General features: G+C 28.5%; 5 protein-coding genes across 16 annotated transcripts; 3 read left to right on the top strand and 2 right to left on the bottom strand.

Moving 5' to 3' along the window:
• Positions 1 to 264: 264 nt before the first annotated feature.
• Positions 265 to 3,229, top strand: LOC100742392 (3-oxoacyl-[acyl-carrier-protein] synthase, mitochondrial). 3 transcript variants are annotated; one of them, XM_012386587.3, is made up of 4 exons: positions 265 to 379; positions 819 to 985; positions 1,546 to 1,926; positions 1,999 to 3,229. In XM_012386587.3, exons 2-4 carry the CDS (start codon positions 865 to 867, stop codon positions 2,739 to 2,741), a joined length of 1,245 nt encoding a protein of 414 aa, XP_012242010.1. In that variant the 5' UTR covers positions 265 to 379; positions 819 to 864; the 3' UTR covers positions 2,742 to 3,229. The 3 variants fall into 3 exon arrangements, with proteins under 3 accessions (XP_012242010.1, XP_012242011.1, XP_003490165.1); XM_012386588.3 differs by lacking the exon at positions 265 to 379 and having other exon boundaries at positions 665 to 985; positions 1,654 to 1,926; XM_003490117.4 differs by lacking the exon at positions 265 to 379 and having other exon boundaries at positions 666 to 985.
• A 925-nt stretch (positions 3,230 to 4,154) lies between these two features.
• Positions 4,155 to 8,364, bottom strand: LOC100742269 (gametogenetin-binding protein 2-like). 3 transcript variants are annotated; one of them, XM_003490116.4, is made up of 11 exons: positions 8,079 to 8,364; positions 6,900 to 7,090; positions 6,678 to 6,821; positions 6,392 to 6,604; positions 6,127 to 6,330; positions 5,884 to 6,052; positions 5,645 to 5,809; positions 5,480 to 5,569; positions 5,134 to 5,397; positions 4,649 to 5,053; positions 4,155 to 4,569 (listed from the first exon to the last, which is right to left on the bottom strand). In XM_003490116.4, exons 1-11 carry the CDS (start codon positions 8,166 to 8,168, stop codon positions 4,393 to 4,395), a joined length of 2,112 nt encoding a protein of 703 aa, XP_003490164.1. In that variant the 5' UTR covers positions 8,169 to 8,364; the 3' UTR covers positions 4,155 to 4,392. The 3 variants fall into 3 exon arrangements, with proteins under 3 accessions (XP_003490164.1, XP_024223947.1, XP_024223948.1); XM_024368179.2 differs by having other exon boundaries at positions 6,900 to 7,107; positions 8,079 to 8,333; XM_024368180.2 differs by having other exon boundaries at positions 6,900 to 7,065; positions 8,079 to 8,333.
• A 34-nt stretch (positions 8,365 to 8,398) lies between these two features.
• Positions 8,399 to 10,458, top strand: LOC100742516 (neuferricin). 5 transcript variants are annotated; one of them, XM_012386583.3, is made up of 6 exons: positions 8,399 to 8,537; positions 8,945 to 8,991; positions 9,255 to 9,639; positions 9,725 to 9,865; positions 9,926 to 10,112; positions 10,174 to 10,458. In XM_012386583.3, the coding sequence occupies exons 3-6, from the start codon at positions 9,327 to 9,329 to the stop codon at positions 10,358 to 10,360; spliced, it is 828 nt and encodes a 275-aa protein (XP_012242006.1). In that variant the 5' UTR covers positions 8,399 to 8,537; positions 8,945 to 8,991; positions 9,255 to 9,326; the 3' UTR covers positions 10,361 to 10,458. The 5 variants fall into 5 exon arrangements, with proteins under 5 accessions (XP_012242006.1, XP_003490166.1, XP_012242005.1 ...); XM_003490118.4 differs by having other exon boundaries at positions 8,400 to 8,537; positions 8,963 to 8,991; XM_012386582.3 differs by having other exon boundaries at positions 8,402 to 8,537; positions 8,931 to 8,991.
• Positions 10,459 to 10,921: 463 nt separating this feature from the next.
• LOC100743709 (protein tantalus) lies at positions 10,922 to 12,594 on the bottom strand. Of its 3 annotated transcripts, XM_033321164.1 has the most exons (4): positions 12,498 to 12,594; positions 12,148 to 12,248; positions 11,774 to 11,929; positions 10,922 to 11,694 (listed from the first exon to the last, which is right to left on the bottom strand). In XM_033321164.1, exons 2-4 carry the CDS (start codon positions 12,171 to 12,173, stop codon positions 11,304 to 11,306), a joined length of 573 nt encoding a protein of 190 aa, XP_033177055.1. In that variant the 5' UTR covers positions 12,174 to 12,248; positions 12,498 to 12,594; the 3' UTR covers positions 10,922 to 11,303. The 3 variants fall into 3 exon arrangements, with proteins under 3 accessions (XP_033177055.1, XP_033177054.1, XP_003490175.1); XM_033321163.1 differs by lacking the exon at positions 12,148 to 12,248 and having other exon boundaries at positions 12,493 to 12,587; XM_003490127.4 differs by lacking the exon at positions 12,498 to 12,594 and having other exon boundaries at positions 12,148 to 12,411.
• Positions 12,595 to 12,832: 238 nt separating this feature from the next.
• Positions 12,833 to 18,266, top strand: LOC100743593 (transcription initiation factor TFIID subunit 2). Of its 2 annotated transcripts, XM_012386584.3 has the most exons (19): positions 12,833 to 12,889; positions 13,178 to 13,232; positions 13,306 to 13,469; positions 13,557 to 13,773; positions 13,848 to 14,086; positions 14,159 to 14,380; positions 14,458 to 14,671; positions 14,743 to 14,994; positions 15,066 to 15,274; positions 15,361 to 15,600; positions 15,735 to 15,984; positions 16,061 to 16,201; positions 16,281 to 16,471; positions 16,542 to 16,753; positions 16,830 to 17,049; positions 17,122 to 17,275; positions 17,350 to 17,505; positions 17,594 to 17,767; positions 17,861 to 18,266. In XM_012386584.3, the coding sequence occupies exons 1-19, from the start codon at positions 12,846 to 12,848 to the stop codon at positions 18,104 to 18,106; spliced, it is 3,600 nt and encodes a 1,199-aa protein (XP_012242007.1). In that variant the 5' UTR covers positions 12,833 to 12,845; the 3' UTR covers positions 18,107 to 18,266. The 2 variants fall into 2 exon arrangements, 1 of the variants encoding a protein (XP_012242007.1); XR_002946820.2 differs by lacking the exon at positions 17,861 to 18,266 and having other exon boundaries at positions 16,830 to 17,034; positions 17,120 to 17,275; positions 17,594 to 17,750.
• The last annotated feature ends 95 nt before the right edge of the window (positions 18,267 to 18,361 follow it).

The following is an 18,361-nucleotide window of genomic DNA, read 5'->3' as shown; positions in this document are numbered from 1 at the left end:
TTATATTTGTTGCCAATTATTATATGAACATAAAAGAGACTTCTGTAAAACGTAAAATATTGAGTTTTTCTTAGTAAAAAGCAATGATATAATAATATATAACCTTAATATATTTAACTGTATTTCAGTTTAGGGGACATAAAATTATTGTCTCTTTTTTGTATATATTATAACAGTTTTTGACGCATAGAATCCGAAAATGCATTAGGAATCTAGCGATTCGAAAATTATGCATATGTAAAGTTTAGCGTTTTTAGCACAGAAGTTTAGCGTATTTTACACGTTACTTTGACACCATATTGGCTTCTATCCATGATTCGTCCAATGAGTGGAGTCGCCGACTGTAAACAAATGCACGTGGGTGGCGGGATTTTAAATTGTGAGTATTGGATTAGGTTTGGGCACATAGACTTTTATACATTTGGACAGGTTTGAGTTACGTTTTATTCTCCGGGCATCGCGCTATGAGGCGACCGATTACATTTGTATATACAAACCTATACAAACTGATATTCGGTGAAGTTCAATTCAATGCTCATCTGTACAGACCAATCACATGATGGATAGAAAAAATATGGTATCATACTAACCTGTACAATACGCTAAAAATGCTCGGTTTTATATACACATAATTCCTGAACCGCTAAATTTCTAGAGTTAAGGCTAGCATTTTTTAATTCTCCACGGCGAAAAATATTAGATAACAAAAACAAGTCAACAATTTTATATTCCCTAAACCGAAGTTAAACTATATATTTCTTTCAAATACTTATTCTTATCGGTCAAATGTTTACTCCGCTTGTTATTATTAATCGTAGATTAACAACCGCTGCAAGATGCAAACGGCGAGTTGTTGTTACAGGAATGGGTATAGTATGTCCTCTGGGAATTGGTGTACAAAATGCTTGGCAAGCACTTATTAATTCTAAATCAGGTATCACCAAATTGACTAATCCGGAATATGACAAGCTACCTTGCAAAGTTGGTAAGTGTTTTATATATCTTTATGTGTTCTAAATAAATTTGTATAAATATTTCAAATTTTTACATTCTATAATAAATTTCTAACATATAGGGTGATTCATAAATACATATCCATACTTCAGGGAATGAATCTATACATTGAAATAACTAAAAGACATCATATGAACACAAGTCTTATGTACTTTAGTTTTTGAGTTATGGATGATCAACAAAAATGTTCAAAGTCCGTCCTGTATCTCAATATATACATTGCAAGTCTTAATATTGTTGTATACACAATTGAAACGTATTTTGATCTGTGTAAAGTTTATAATTTTTCTTATTTCTACTTCTACAATACATGAATAATGAACTTGCAAGGACATAATATTGATTCTCTAAAATTCTATCTGATTCGAGACATGACAAGCTTCTGCAATATATACATTCAATGCTAAAGTAAGCAATTAAGTAGAAATACATGTTTATATCATGTTTCTTATTTATTTTAATGTGTACATTCAACATCTAAAGTATGCATTTGTGAATTATCCTATATATAATACAATAATATTTTGATAGCTGCGTTAGTACCTAAAGGAAATGGTCCTAATGAATTGGATATCGATTCATATTTTACAAAAAGTGAGTTACGTACAATGTGCCCAGCTACTCCTTATGCTTTGATAGCTACAGAAGAAGCATTGAATGATGCAAATTGGAAACCAAACAATGAAACTGATAAACGAGATACAGGAGTAGCAGTAGGAATTGGAATGATAGATTTAATTGATGTATGCACAACATATGAAGCCTTAAAAAAAGGATATAACAAAGTTAGTCCTTATTTTGTGCCAAGAATATTAACAAATATGGCTGCAGGACAAATTAGTATTAAATATGGTCTTCGTGGCCCGAATCATTCTGTGTCAACAGCATGTGCAACTGGAGCACATGCAATTGGTATTATAAGTTTGAACAAAGTCCAAAAATATTTTCTGTTTACTATGATTATGTAATATAACTAATTTCTAGGTGATGCATTTCGTTTTATTCGTGGGGGAGAAACAAGTGTAATGATATGTGGTGGGGCAGAAGCATGCATCAGTCCTCTTGCTATAGCTGCTTTTTGTAGACTTCGAGCATTGAGTACTAACAAAAATGATTTTCCGTATGAAGCATCAAGACCATTTGATAAAGATAGGGATGGATTTGTTATGGGAGAAGGTGCTGCGATACTAGTGTTGGAAGAATTAAATCATGCACTTGAAAGGAAAGCTAATATTTATGCGGAAGTGTTAGGGTATGGTTTATCTGGTGATGCAACACATTTGACTGCACCTAGTGAAGATGGTACAGGTGCTATATTAGCCATGGACAGAGCAGTCAAAGATGCTGGTATAGAAACTGTAGAAATAACTTTTATTAATGCACATGCAACTTCAACCCCTTTAGGTGATGGTATTGAACTGAAAGCTATAGAATCATTTATGGGACAACATAGTAAAAACGTAACTGTCTCTAGTACAAAAGGTGCACATGGTCATCTGTTAGGTGCAGCAGGAAACTTAGAAGCTGTTTTTACTATTCTGGCAATAAAAGAGAGTGTAATTCCACCAACATTAAATTTGCATAATTTGGATACAGAAACATCTTTAAATTTTGCTCCTAATATAAAGAAAAATTGGAATACAACCTCTAGACGCGTGGCATTAAAAAATGCTTTTGGTTTTGGTGGAACAAATGCATGCTTATGCTTTGCACAATATAATGAATAAGTTGATCATTAAACTAAAACTGGTTTGAAAAAAGCATAATACGCGACGTAATCTAAACTAGTCATTCCTCAATGTACATTAATTAATACATATATAGATGGTGGGGCATTTAGATAGAAACACTGAAATATTTCTGTTACTAGCAGTTGTCTGAAAAATCTCCAAAGCACAAAGTTATATTATTTAGAAAGGTACATACAATAGTAAATAAAATTTTTTCTGAAAATCATTTTTTTTTATGAGATTTTAAGGTTATCATCTTTTTTAATAGAAGCATATACTTTTTAATATATTAAATATATCAATTCATCTCTTCATTCTCTATAAAAATATATTATCCTATTTATGTCAAAAGCTATTACTTTAGTTTAGTTTTAGTTTTAACCTTAATTTTGTCAAATGTATAAAAGATAAAGATAATGTAAACACGAGAATACCACTTCGTTTCTTCCCTTGTCTTTCATATATTATAATTGACAAAATTAAAGTTAAAACTAGAACTAAACAATAGTTAGTTTATACATAAACATAAATACCTTTTACCTTTTTATAAGAAATACCGAGATGGATTGATTAATCTATTAAAATAGATGGTCCCAATTAAACAGACGATGATATTGAAATCTCATAAAAAAATGACTTCCAGGAAAAATTTTATCTACCATTACTAAGCAGTATAATTTTTAACTCTTGAATTTTTTCATATGACCATTAATAATGAAGATATTTCTGTGTTTCCATTTAAATGCTCCATACGGCATAGGTCGCATCTGAAAAACGATATATATGCATAATTTTACTTTTTTATAAGAAAATACATTTGAGATTGGAGTTTAAATATATTTAATACTTTTATCTAATGTATAATATGAAACTCTTGTAATATATTATCTGAGAAGAAAGCAAAATATTTTATATTATTATAGAAAATTGTACAAAAAAGACATAACTTGAAATAATATAATACATAATGGAATACAATATTTATTTTGTATTAATATTTAATATTTCTTGGCCATTTTATTATTACAACATTTACATTCATTTTGCAAGGAAACAAATCCAAAAAAATAAAATCCTCTTAAAAGTACATAGTAATTTATACAATTATTTACTACGTGCAATTGATCATTATTCGCCATATTTTATGACCAATACATGTTCACAAAAATTATCATTTAATATTTAATCATACATACAAGCATGTAGAAATCAGTCTCATAATTCTGATCACTGACAAATATTTGTGCATTAATGCGACAATTCATATGTATTTCTTTTAATCCAGTTTTCAGAATTAATATTTGACTATAAACTTTGCTTTCATTCATTTACAATTACATTTTTGATCTACAAATGTCTTTTAGTTTTATAAATTCAGCTACATAGAAAACAACAGAATTCAAGGCATAATTGTTTCTTGGTACCTCTAGTTTATTAGATGCAATTCTTTGCTTACAGATAAACCATACCATACGATGTTCGTACGATGTATATCTTCAACAATATCTTATTCACATAGGAAGTTTGACATCCAATGATAACAGTTATATGAAATACATCTATTGCACTCCTGTTTATCTACTGGCAGTAAATCAATATAAAAAAGAAAGATTGTATCCTATTAAGTAACTGTACCTAGTAGGAATTCTTAATTAGGAATGGTAAAGGGTTTGTGATGACTGCATAAAATAGCAAAACGTCTTCTCAGTGTTTGACGCAGTTCTTGTCGCTTTTCAAGGACTTGGCACATTCGAGATTTAAATTCCAATACTTCCTCAGCTGGAATATAACTTTCTTTTTCTTCGTCGCCTGATAAATAAGAATCCTAAAAAGAAACAAATCATATTGGAGATAAAAACAAAGTCCTAGATGAAGTTCTGAATTAGAACAAATTACGCACTTACTTCTAACATTTGTGTAAGCGTTAAACCCCCGCCCCTTTCCTTTAACAACGAGATACTAGAACTGGAATGAACAAGTTTTTCAGATGGTCTTATATCGTGACAGTCCCTCTCATGGTTACAACATCCATCGCTACAAGCTACTTCCGATCCTTCTGGAGTACTAGGAAGGGAAGAACTGCTAATATTATGCTCCGACGAATAACCACAATCTTGCGACGATTGTTCACTTGAAGAACGACTTTTCCTTTCTGAGATTGACAATTCGAAACGTTTCTTCATTTCTATCCACATATTACATCTCTTGCTTGGTTTTCCGATCCAAGCATCTACTATTCCTTTAGTCATTGAATCTTTATAATCTCCTAGATTATGCCAATGATCACTTTCAATCTTTTCCGAAAGATCCTGTACAATAAAAGATATTTAAATCTTATAACGCACGATAAACGATATTTAGAACATGTACTGACACATTAAATTATTACCTTACACGATTCACACGCATCAAATAATTCTTCTTCCGAAAGGTTTTTGACAGGTATATTACTTTTCTTTGTTTGATTTGCAGAAATTTTGGTCTTTAATTCAGAATGTTTTTTAATCGTATTTTTTTGCATATTTGATGATTTTTTGGGGAATGCTAATTGTGTTTGACTTTGTGATCGTGATATACCAGACTTCGATTTTTTTACACAGTCTGGGCATTTACATGTAGGTGGTCCCTTATTTTTTGGATCTAATACTTGTAACTGCAATAGACAAATAATGGTTATTAATAATAGATACATACACTTATAATTAAGTAAAGAAATATAATAATAGTCTATCTACCTTATGTTGATCTATGTTTTGCGTTGTGGGTTTTGAATCCCCACAAACACAAGGCGTATCGCTACTACCACTTTGCTTTTTGCTTGAACACTAATAATAATTAATTTATGTCAGAATATTAAATACATAAATTTGGGAAGTCTAAATTTACAGATAATAGCATACATCACATGTATTTTCTTTTTCTTCTATCTCATATCGTCGTTCTTTCTTCTTTTTGCGTTTTAAACGTAACTTTTCTCGCCTCTGTTGTTTTGCTATTTCTTCTCTTGTTAATTCTTCATAGAGAAGTTCTAGTTGAGAAATACCTTGTTTGACTTCTACAGCCATCTGTGAAGAATCACATAATCATTTACAAGTAATTCTATTAATTCAGTAATATAAAGTTTCATTATCAATTATACTTGAAAATTCCTAGATAATGCATCTACTGCAACAGCAGCTAATACTTTGCATACAGTTTCCTCTTCTCTTAATCGTCTATGAATTCTATGCAAGCGTTCAGCAACACACATTGCTAGACATGTAAGTACTTCTTCTTGAGCAATTTCTAACGTTTTTGCATGTCGTTCCCTGTAATTTAAAGGTTACTTCACAATTGAATTACAAAATATAATTATGAATGACAATATCTTGCAGTTCTATACCTTCCCATCAATTCTGGCTGTATACGTCCCATAAGATTATCCATAAAATATGGATTTGTAGGTATATGTACATGTCTATCACGTATGCAACGTCTGATCCCATAATATAAAGAAGCAACATAGCCTTTTTCTTTCTCTGGTTCAGGCTCTGTTGTTAACAGAGAAAATGCCAGCAATACCTTCGTCCGACATTCGCCACAAAATCTATAATTGTAGATATGATACAAAAATTTTTGTAGACAATCATAAAAATTTATGAACTTACCGATGTTTACGTAAATACGTATCCAAAGTAGCCTCTAGGCTATTACTTTCAATCAATGAAAGTGCTAAACGACATGAATGATCCATGCAATCCCATACTTCTTTCCATGCACTTGGAGGAGGTCTCATACGCTGAATTTCTAATGAATGTAATACACATCTCCGTGATTTTTTATTTCTAGGTTGGCCTTCCACTAAACTGTTTAACCTAGTGCTATAGTAAATATTAGAATTATTGAATATCTCTAATATATTCAAGCAATATATATTCATATATATTGTATTACCTGTGTCCTTGCAACATTGTACAGAGCAACTGTGGTGATTCTAAAACATCATCTTTTATTGATAATAAACCTTCAGGTGTAATCACTAGTGGATCTAATGCTGGATGTCCTGATTTCATGAGGTCATAGAATAATCTCTCAACACTAAATGTATACAATACCAATTAATATAAAAAATTGACATATTCAATATGTATATTTTATTTAAATGTTTTATTATACCTTCTTCTGCAACCAACACATGGTACAGCTTGGCCTAAGATTGCAAGCATATCCTTGCATGTTACTTCAAATGAGGCCTTAATTTCTTCTTTTGTAAGCATATTAAGTTTTCTCGTAAATTCATCCAGTTCTTTACCACAAACTAATGGACTATCACAGATTGCTCCTAAACCATTTATATCCATAACCATCTACAGAAAATTAAATACTACATTATAAGATTAAATTTAATTTTATTCTTTCTTGAACATTAAAGTTAAATTATACTTATGAAAAAAAATATTCTTTTTATAATGTACTCTAATTATATATTTAATTTATAATATATTCTAAACATATAATTTATAATATAATAATATGTGTCTAGCTTCATAACATTGAACAACCAGCTTGTATTTACAGATAAAAACACAAAATTATTTACATACAAAAGTTTTGTCTAATTATAAACATATCCAAACATGATCAGTCAGAAATCTTAGACAAAGAAAACAGAAAAAGTGTTTGAGTTTATAATTATTCACAACACTATATGTATGTATCTATATATATATCATTTTACATGGAAAATATAAACTTTATGTAATTATTAAACAATTAATAATTGTTTAGTGCAATTGGGTAATTTGCGTAATTAGAAAAAAATTAAATTGAGTAATTAAAAAAATTACAATTAACAAATGAAATATATATAGGATATTTTATTAAAATTATATATTTGTATTTATTTTAGTCTTTCCTATATATGAAATAAAAATATAGTATATCGTCAACATTTTTATCAATGAATTTATAATTCATATTTTCATGTTTATGTCCATTTGTTCAATGGTATTTAATCAAAGAATGAAAAAAACAAATCATTTTGACATTCTTTTTTTCAAAAAGAAAACAAATAACTTTAAAATCAAGATAAACGCGTGTGTTCAAATAAAGATTGGAAATGATTACGAAAATTTCAATTTTATGAAGTGGCAGTAATCAGTAAATATTAAGCAGAGCACTGATATCAAACATAACACACCGAATTAATTATGGTATAAGCATGCATTCATTGCCACGTTTAGGTTAAGTCAGAAATATCATGGGATGCCATTACGTAAGTCCTGTTGAACTTTAAGCTTTTAGTAACCACAAACTGTAATTAAGAAACAAATGATAGAAAAAGATTATATTCACCGTAAGATTCTCATCGACAATGAACGGCATTTGTCTTCGTGTCAAATCGACCGGGTCATCGTCCCGCCAAACGTCCACTAACTTCGCCATCACTGTTGAATTCTTCTATTAATAACAATTATCTATCCGACAATATTCAATCTTGAAGCCCGTTACGATATACGACCACGAATAATTGTAATCCACTGGCACAAGTATACCAGAAAAATAAGTAGACACTATCATACGTCTGCCATTTGCAACGAGTGGTTTCTCACTTCCGCCCTGCGTGCATTGTCCCGCTTCCCTCTCTGTGCGTCATCTTATCCTTATTCTAAAGAGATCGTATAGTAGAGATCATGTGCATTGGTCGCTCAAGGACATTTTCCGCTAGTACATTTAAGTAATCATAAATCATTCCTAACGTTTCTCCCATATACAATTCTTTTCTTGGGATGTTTAAGTAGATTTGGTTAAACGGTATGTTTAAGTGTATCTGTCATCTTCACATAATTTTTGTGTTTATTCAGACAATAACATGGAATCTTCGTATTTTTTTATTAAAATTATCTGTCAATAGATATAATTCCTAATTTAATTGCATTTAATGATTTTATTTATCATTTTTTATCTAGTAATTTACAAGTTCGAAATACTAAGATACATATAGTTTATTAAATAAAAATATCAATATGATTAACAATATTTTGATTAAGCGTAATACCTTCTTAAAACAATTTAGTATACTTGTTTACCATATAGAAAAACAAACATTTATTTAAATACGCATCACTGTATACGTACTTTCATAAAATGTAATAAAATATAATATGTACTAAATTATTAAAATAAAGATTATTTAATTCATCAAAGAAAAATTTATATAGCCCGCCGATTTATTTAAGGACATCTACCACTGATGCATCATAAGGCAGTAAGTACTAAATAAGAAGTTGTCCCAAAAATATGTTCACATATTCTGATATAGTACATCTCTTTATTCGTTTTTTTTCACAAAAAATTATGTAAAAGTATGGCAGCAGATTATATTAGATTCAATAATTAAATACTTTTTATGTTTAGATTATGATCATTACCTCAAATTCATTTTAATATTTTATTACATGAAGGGAAACAAACATTTACATTAATTTTTTAATTTCTCATTTTCTTCATTATTAAATTTTTTATTTACAGCGTGCATAGCATCTACATTCCAAACACTATTAATTTATTAACGAATCTGCTTAAAATTTTGTTAAAAGAATTATGTTACCTAAGTATGTTTGGTTATTACCATTATTTGCATCTATTTTATTATACTCAAATGATTATTTCAATGACATCAAATTTAATTTCTTGGACAAATGGTTAAATATTATTAAAAGTGTGTACTCTAGTCTTAAAAAATCAAATATAAAGTTAAACAAAGATACAAATCAGAAAGTATTTACATCAACTGAGCTTAAGAAATATACAAATTTGAAAGATGGTTTATACATTTCAATACTAGGTCAAATTTTTGATGTCACAAAAGGTGCAAAACATTATGGTCCTGGTGCAACTTATCATGTATTCACTGGTATAATCTTTTATAAGATTACATGTGTCAATGTATTTACAAATCTCACACATATATATATGTATATGTATTTATGTATTTGCAGGTCGTGATGCATCTTTAGCATTTATTACTGGAGAATTTAATGATAAGGGCTTAACAGATGACATCTCCTCATTATCTATACACCAAGTTAAAGCACTGAATGATTGGGTCCAATTTTACAATAAAAACTATATTTATAAAGGTACCTAGAAACTAAGTGTTTATTTCACAATTATTTTATTATCTTACTCTTCTTAAATAGGAAAATTAAATGGTAGATATTATAATGAAGATGGTTCCCCGACTGAGGAATCTCATAATGTACAAAAAATATTAATAAATGCAAAGGAGAAACAATTTGAAGAAGCACATAAAAAGAAAATGTTTCCTCCATGTAACATAGAATGGAAGTCAGATTCTGGAACTGTAGTATGGTGTACTAAAAAGAGGTAGCTACAATGTGTAAAAATCTAGAATTTTATTGAAATTAATACTATCTTTTATTTCTAGTGGAGGAATAGAAAGAGATTGGAGTGGTGTACCAAGAATGTTATTTGAATCTCCAAATTCTAAGGAATATAGATGTGCTTGCACAAAACTTGATAGTAAAGAATATGAAGAGACCAAAGGCATGTTGAGAGAATATTCTCAATGTCCAAAATCTTCAACAAAATGTGCCGTGAAAACAGAACACTAATAAAGAATAAAGACATATTATAAATTTTAATGTTGACATTTACAATTATATGTAAATATTTATTTAATTTGATTGTTTCTTACATCTATGAAACTATTCTTTCTGATTGAAACTAATCATTTTTATATCTTCTGTAGCATTCTTACAATTGTAAATAATTTGTAATACAAAATATAGTATATTTATCACGAAAAATATAATAGTTATTATTTTTATCGTTAAAAACGATTTTTTTAAAATAAATATTCATATTATCTTTAAATATATGCAGTCTTTTATTGTATACTGATTTTAAAATTCATAGAACTTTTTATTATTATTCAATTATTATTTAATTTTATTAAACATATATGTATTTATTTCGTACATTTCATTGATGAACGTGTAAAAGATAAATGTTGAATATCCAGAAATTCATATATAAACACCTTTATATACATAAAGATGTTATGATGTAAATACACTAAATAATCAAAATTTAGTAAATATGTATATAACTAAAAAAAAATTTTGAAATTAATATAAATTTACAAATTATATTGTTTTTAAGATAAAATTACGTGTAAGCTTTAATTATTGTTTTAATGTAAAAGATTTGTTTTTAGAAATACATAACTTTCTTATTAGTGTTTACTTTATCATGTACAGTATTCACGTAAAGAATGGATAAAATGTTATAAACAAATCATCATTAAGAAAAAAGATAATTTCTTCTTCTACTGTTCTATTTTAATTGTAAAAAAATTTCTTATACAACTTAATGTTTTTACATCTTCTTACTTTATCTCATTTTCAACGTTTGCAGGTGATTCTACTCTAATACCATTTAATTTATCAAGCAATATCTGCATAGATGTACGTCTTCGTTTGAAATTGATTTTTGTCCCAAATACTTTTTTAACTTTTGCCCTTCTTTTCTTTAAGTTATTATCTGTAGGTCTTCTTACTTTATCTCATTTTCAACTTTTGCAGGTGATTCTACTTTAATACCATTTAATTTATCAAGCAACATCTGCATAGATGCACGTCTTCGTTTGAAATTGATTTTTGACCCAAATACTTTTTTAATTTTTGCCCTTCTTTTCTTTAACTTATTATCTGTAGGTTGTTCTTGGAATTGGATCATACGTTTGTACCTCTTCACACTCATGTACGTAATACATTCACTTGTTTCATCTTTTTCTTCATAAATTGTTTCCAAATTATTTAATCTTCTTTTTAAATTTTTATTTAAATAATATTCTTTACAATCAATTTCTTCTGTCTGACATTTATTTTTTCTGTTACTATCTTCCATTTCTGAGCATGTTCTCTTCCTTGGTCTCAAACTGCATCTAATAATATATATATTATGCAATAAAATTACAATTAATTTATCAAAATTATGATATTGTGTTATATATATTGTTGTACCTTCTATTAAGATTCTCATTAGATTCAGTTGCAGGTATTCTTTTTCTGAGTCTTTGCTTTTTTTCTGAAGGTGATAAATTTGCATTTACTGTTAGCATTTCTAAGCCTGCCATAACTTCAGGTAAATTACTATCGACTATGTTATGTACATCTTTTCTGAAAAATATAATTAGCATTTACAATAATTTACTTTTTGATAAACTGTATTAAATTGTTTATCTAAAAGAAATTTCTAAACAATTTATCTCAATTAAAATTCTCAAATACACAAATATTGACAAAACATTCAGTTATTAAAAATTGATAAAATACATATAAATATATTTTCATATATAAATAATAACTTGAAGAATGTTGTTTATTCAAAAACTTACATTTTTTCAGATTGAATATTGTCCATTTGTAAGATCTAAATTTATTTATTTATTTATAAATTACTTAAAGATATCAGTCATTTATAACCATAATTGACGACCTGCAGTGAAGTCAGTAGAAGAAAAATTGTTAGAAGAATCTTAAGAATAAAGCATAGTAATATATGCTTCAATAAGAACTTTAAGAAAAACTGTTAAGATATAATCTCAGGTAGAACATTCACTATATTTGAAATTGTAACAGAAACTGTACATCTTATATACTATTTCTTTGTTTTATGGAATGAAAAAAATTGAAGTAACTTCTTTTTAAGAGACCAATTACAAATTATAAATTTTTAATACTTCACAGTCATTGATCCTTTTCTATTATAATGTATTAATTTCGCCATAAAATACTGAACTTAAACTAAAAAGTAACAGCTCTCTCTTAAGTAAAACCATCTATGGTAAAACTTAAAATATTTACCGACAGTTACTAACCAATAACAGTACAGAAAAATCAACTAACACTTTCCTATCATACACGTTTATATATTCCTATAGTATTCACATGAAAACAGGCCTTAATTTCACTTTTACTGATTTTAATACGTGAAAATGTCAAAAATATTTATGTGCGAAGTTAAATTCAAGAAAATATATAAATAAATATATGTTACTAAAACGAAGTAGTAGAATTATATAAATGTTAAAATATGAAGAAAGAAAGAACGGCCGATAATAGCCGACCATATAAATTATAAGTATCTCCAAGAGTCTGTAATGTAAACAAAAGTATTAATTGTAGTTAAAGTTCTAATAAGCAAAGTTTCACGTATTTTTGCTAATTTATTTCATTAACGTGATATTTAAGTCTATTCTTATACTATTATATTAAGATTACGTTTACAAAACTTTATAACTATAATTTTTACAATTTCATAACATTAAATTGTAACCTCCTTGTAATTATAAACAAATTTATTTAATCTTTTGTCTTTTTTATTAATTATATTAACTATTGTTTAACATTTTCTTTTCATTACACAGCTCATCAAATATTGAGCCTTACAGGTATAAGCTTCCAAAGAAAAAGCATTATCGTAAGCATAATAATTGCAGTTAATTGAAATTATCTTAATTTTAACTTATTTAAAAAATCTATTTCATGTGCAGGGATTTGTAGAGCTAACAATAGTTCCACTTAGGGATACATTGAGACTCGTGAAACTAAATGCAAAACAATGTAGGATTTATAGAGTGTGTTTAAATGATATTTATGAAGCGCCATTCCAATATTTCGATCCATTTTTAGATATTTGTCAAGGAGATGGCAAGCAGTAAGTATTTGAAATCGATTAAAAAATGTTTATACAACAAAAACTTGGTTAAAACTATATAATACATTCATCTGATATTTTTTTTAGACGATCGTTGGAGTTCTTTTCTAATATGCATTTAGCAGCAGCACAAAGAGTTGATCCAGATAATAATGCAGGAGAATTAGTTGTGCAAATTCCACCAGATGCTGCACATGTAGTTGCAGAAGGTAGAACATTAAGAATTAGCATTGAGTTCTCTCTAGAACAACCTCAAGGTGGAGTCCATTTTGTTGTACCAAATTGTGAAGGAACATTAGCGGAGGTATAATAAATTTGTTGCATGCAAAAATTAATTTTAATTTTATGTAAAATTTACAATTGAAGAATTTCTTGTAGAGAGGTGCACATATGTATACATATAGTTATGAAAATTCTTCAAGATTGTGGTTTCCATGCATTGATAGTTTTGCAGAACCATGTACATGGAAATTAGAATTTACTGTTGATGATTCTATGACAGCTGTATCTTGTGGTGATCTTTTAGAAGTAGTATATACTCCAGATATGCGTAGAAAAACTTTTCATTACGTTCTTAATACACCAGCATGTGCACCGAATATTGCACTTGCAGTTGGGTAAGTTATATATATTTTTTAATTTTATATGTAGTAGACAAATTTTATATTTTTAATATATCTTTTTTTCAGACCATTTGAAATATTTGTGGACCCATATATGCATGAAGTAACACATTTTTGTTTGCCACAATTACTACCATCATTAAAAGTTTCTGCAAAATATATGCATGAAGCATTTGAATTTTATGAAGAAACATTGTCAAACAGATATCCTTATTCTTGCTATAAACAGGTTTTTGTAGATGAGTTAGATGAAGATATAAATGCATATGCTACTATGAGTATCTTAAAGTAAGAGATTAAACTAAATAATTTTAACATTAAATATTTCCATAATAACTGTACATTAAATGTTTGTTTACTTATAGTACAAATTTATTACATTCAACTGCCATCATTGATCAAGTTTATATTACAAAAAAAGCTATGGCCCAAGCTGTTGCAGAACAATTTTTTGGTTGTTTTATATCTATGCAAAACTGGTCTGATACATGGTTACCTAAAGGTGTTTCAACTTATCTAACTGGTTTATATGCAAAGAAATGTTTTGGAAATAACGAATACAGAGAGTGGATACAATCCGTAAATAAATATTTCTTGCTGCCATGTATTAAAGTAGTTTTCTAAAAATTTGATACCACTGATATTTTTAGGAACTGCAAGAAGTGGTAAAATATGAAGAGCAATTCGGGGGTATAATATTAGATCCTTCGCAACCACCAGCTCCATTACCTATTGCAGCTAATACACCAGCACCTACACCTAGAGCTCCAGACCCTGGATTTTATTTTCCAATAAGAAATTTACACACAATGTCTCCAAAGTATATTGAAGTACTTCGTAAAAAAGCACATTTAGTTATTAGAATGCTAGAACATCGGATTGGTCAAGAATTACTTCTACAAGTATATACTCTGGCAAATACTACATCATTCTTAATTTCAAATAAGTTAAAACTTATTTTATTATTTTTCAGGTTTTCAACAAACAATTATCTCTTGCTGCTAATGCTGCACAACAAAAAATTGATTCTGGACTTTGGTCCCATATGTTAATTAGTACAAATGTATTTACGAAAGCAATTTTTACTGTAACTGGTAAAGATATGGCAGTTTTTATAGACCAGTGGGTTAGAACTGGTGGTCATGCAAAATTTAGTTTAAGTTTTGTATTTAATAGGAAAAGGTACTTATGTTAGTAAATTTTATTTTAAATTTAGTTTAAGTTTGTATAAGATTTAGTTATTTATCAAGCTAAAACGTATTATATAGAAATACTGTAGAATTAGAAATTCGACAAGATACTACAAACCAAAGAGGGATTAGAAAATACGTTGGTCCACTCCTAGTTAATATTCAAGAATTAGATGGTACTTTTAAACATACTCTACAAATTGAGGGTACCGTGGCAAAAGCAGACATAACATGTCACAGTAAAAGCCGTAGAAATAAAAAGAAGAAGATCCCACTATGTACTGGAGAAGAAGTAGATATGGACCTTTCTGCTATGGAGTAAGTACTATTTCAATATGTGATGCATATTCTAATATTATTAAAATTATTTTTTTTCTTATTTTAAACTAAAAATTATAGTAGTAATTACATATAGAAAAACAAATCTTTATAAATTTGTATTTCTTTTGCAGTGATTCACCTGTATTATGGATAAGATTAGATCCCGAAATGACACTTTTGCGTGCTGTTCAAATTGAACAGCCAGATTATCAATGGCAGTATCAATTAAGACATGAAAGAGACGTTACTGCGCAATTGGAAGCTATTGAAGCTTTACAAAATCATGCCACACCTGCTACACGATTAGCATTAACTGATACTATAGAAAATGAACACTGTTATTATAAAGTTAGATTACGAGCCGCACATTGCTTAACTAAGGTTATCTATATTTTAAATATTCATGATTTAAAATTACTTTTTTACATACAATTCTCTTATATTAATAATTATTTAGGTAGCTAATGCAATGGTTGCAACATGGGCTGGCCCGCCAGCAATGTTAGCCATATTTCGGAAATTATTTGGTTCGGCTTCATGCAGACGGATAATTAAACAGAATAATTTCTCAAATTTTCAACATTATTTTTTACAAAAGGTTTAACTAATGTTTTCTATGATAAACGGGCTATTATTTTATATAGTAATCTGTAATCTATAGTTTGTTTTGATTTTAGACTATACCTGTAGCGATGGCTGGTTTACGTAATGCTCACGGTATATGTCCGCCAGAAGTTTTGGCTTTTTTGATGGATTTATTTAAATACAATGACAACAGTAAAAATAGATATTCGGATAATTATTATCGAGCTGCATTAATTGAAGCACTTGGAGCTACTGTTACGCCTGTAATTAGTGTGCAGCAAGGGTATAACAAACATTAAAAAAATAACATCTATTATACTTTTGTGATTATGTATATATTAATCTTTTTTTAGGACAGCTATTACCGCTGAATCTCTATCAGTTGATACTAGAGCTATATTAGAGGAAGTCACCAGAAATTTAAATTTGGAAAAATTATTGCCTTGCTATAAATACACAGTCAGTGTTGCTTGTCTTAAAGTCATAAGAATTTTGCAAAAATTTGGCCATCTTCCAAGTAATCCTCACCTTTTTAGAGCATATGCTACATATGGACAATTCATAGGTATATAAGATGTCTTATATTTTATATCAAACATATTAATAATGCCGAAATTCATAGCTTATCATAATTGCTTTAGATGTTAGAATTGCAGCTTTAGAGGCATTAGTAGACTTTACCAGAGTAGATGGTAAGTGGGAAGATTTAGAATTTTTGTTAGATATGATAGAAATGGATCCTCATCCTGGAGTACAACATAGATTAGTGAGGCTTATGGTTGAAAACCCACCATTTGAAAGGGCACATAAACATCGTTTAGACCGTTCTGAATTGGTTGACCGTATATGGAATTTAATTAAGTATGTTGAACTTTAATTGCTATTTATTTCAATTTTTTCCTTAAGACGTTCAATATAAAATTATTCTTACAGTGGCATGCTCTCTCATGATCCTAAAATCCGATGTGATCTAGTTGATTTATATTACACTTTATATGGATCAAAGCGACCACTTTGTCTTCCTATTCCTGAGCTTGCTGCTATTACTAAACCAAAAAAAGCAGGACCTCCAAGTCCAGAACAAGATGTAAGTTATGCTTAAGGAGATCCTGTTTTAGGTAATTACAAAACATGTCATTCATTTTGGCTTTTGATGTTTAGATAAAACCAAATGTATCGCATATAAAACATGAATCATCGATAGTAGAAATTGAAAATACAAGTGGAGCAGGCAAAAGAAAACCTTCTCCAAATAGGGATATTCCAGGTTCTTCTAATTTAGTAGATTATATTCCAGAGGTAAAACGACAGAAACAGGTAACCAATAAAAAAAATAAAATTAGGCAATGTTTTAGAAATGCAGTTATAAAATTATATTTATTGTTTGTATTTGTCTATTAAAAAGGATGATCGTACACCTTCTGTAACTGGTGATGGAAAAGTAAAATCAGAGTATTATAGTGATAATTCTGCATCATTACCTGGTATTATGGGAACACCAGGACCAGTAGGTTTCGAACCAGGAATGTTTAAAAAAGAGGGAGAAGAGCATAAACAAAAAAGTGATTCTGTTAACAAGGTAAATCATGTTAAAAATTCTCTTTATTAATATTCTTATTTCGTATATATAATTTATATGCTTTTGTGCTTATTTATATTATTTATCTCGTAGAACAAAAAAAAGAAAAAGGACAAAAAGAAGCACAAGCACAAACATAAACATAAACATGATCATAAACACGGCAAAGATAAAGAGAAAAAGGACAAGGACAAAGTTAAAGAGAAGGAAAAGGAGAAAGAAAAAGATAAGACTAAAGATTCTTCAAATTTAAAGATCAAAGAAGAAACTTTAAGCTCAGCAAGTTCTAGTCTCAGTCCAGATGCGACGACTGTTACTAACGAATTTATTTTTCCATAGTAGTTTCCAAATAAACGTACCATAAGCTTTTAAACGTACTATAAGCAGTACATTGTTTACATCTTATATAATTTTAACATAATTTAGATACATTCTAATGTATCATAAATGAAGACAACAAGTATAAGAAATTGTAAATACGCATTTTTAAATATATTATACAAAGCTATTTTCATTTATTTTGTTAAATAAAATAACTAAAAATTAAAACTGTTTTCTTTATATATATTTTATTATGACTGGACTAACAACTAT

Source organism: Bombus impatiens, unplaced genomic scaffold (assembly GCF_000188095.3).
Source record: "Bombus impatiens unplaced genomic scaffold, BIMP_2.2 scf_0396, whole genome shotgun sequence".
NCBI classification, from domain to species: domain Eukaryota; kingdom Metazoa; phylum Arthropoda; class Insecta; order Hymenoptera; family Apidae; genus Bombus; species Bombus impatiens.
The sequence above is the reverse complement of the archived record's forward strand: the minus strand, read 5'-3'. Positions and strand labels throughout refer to the sequence as shown.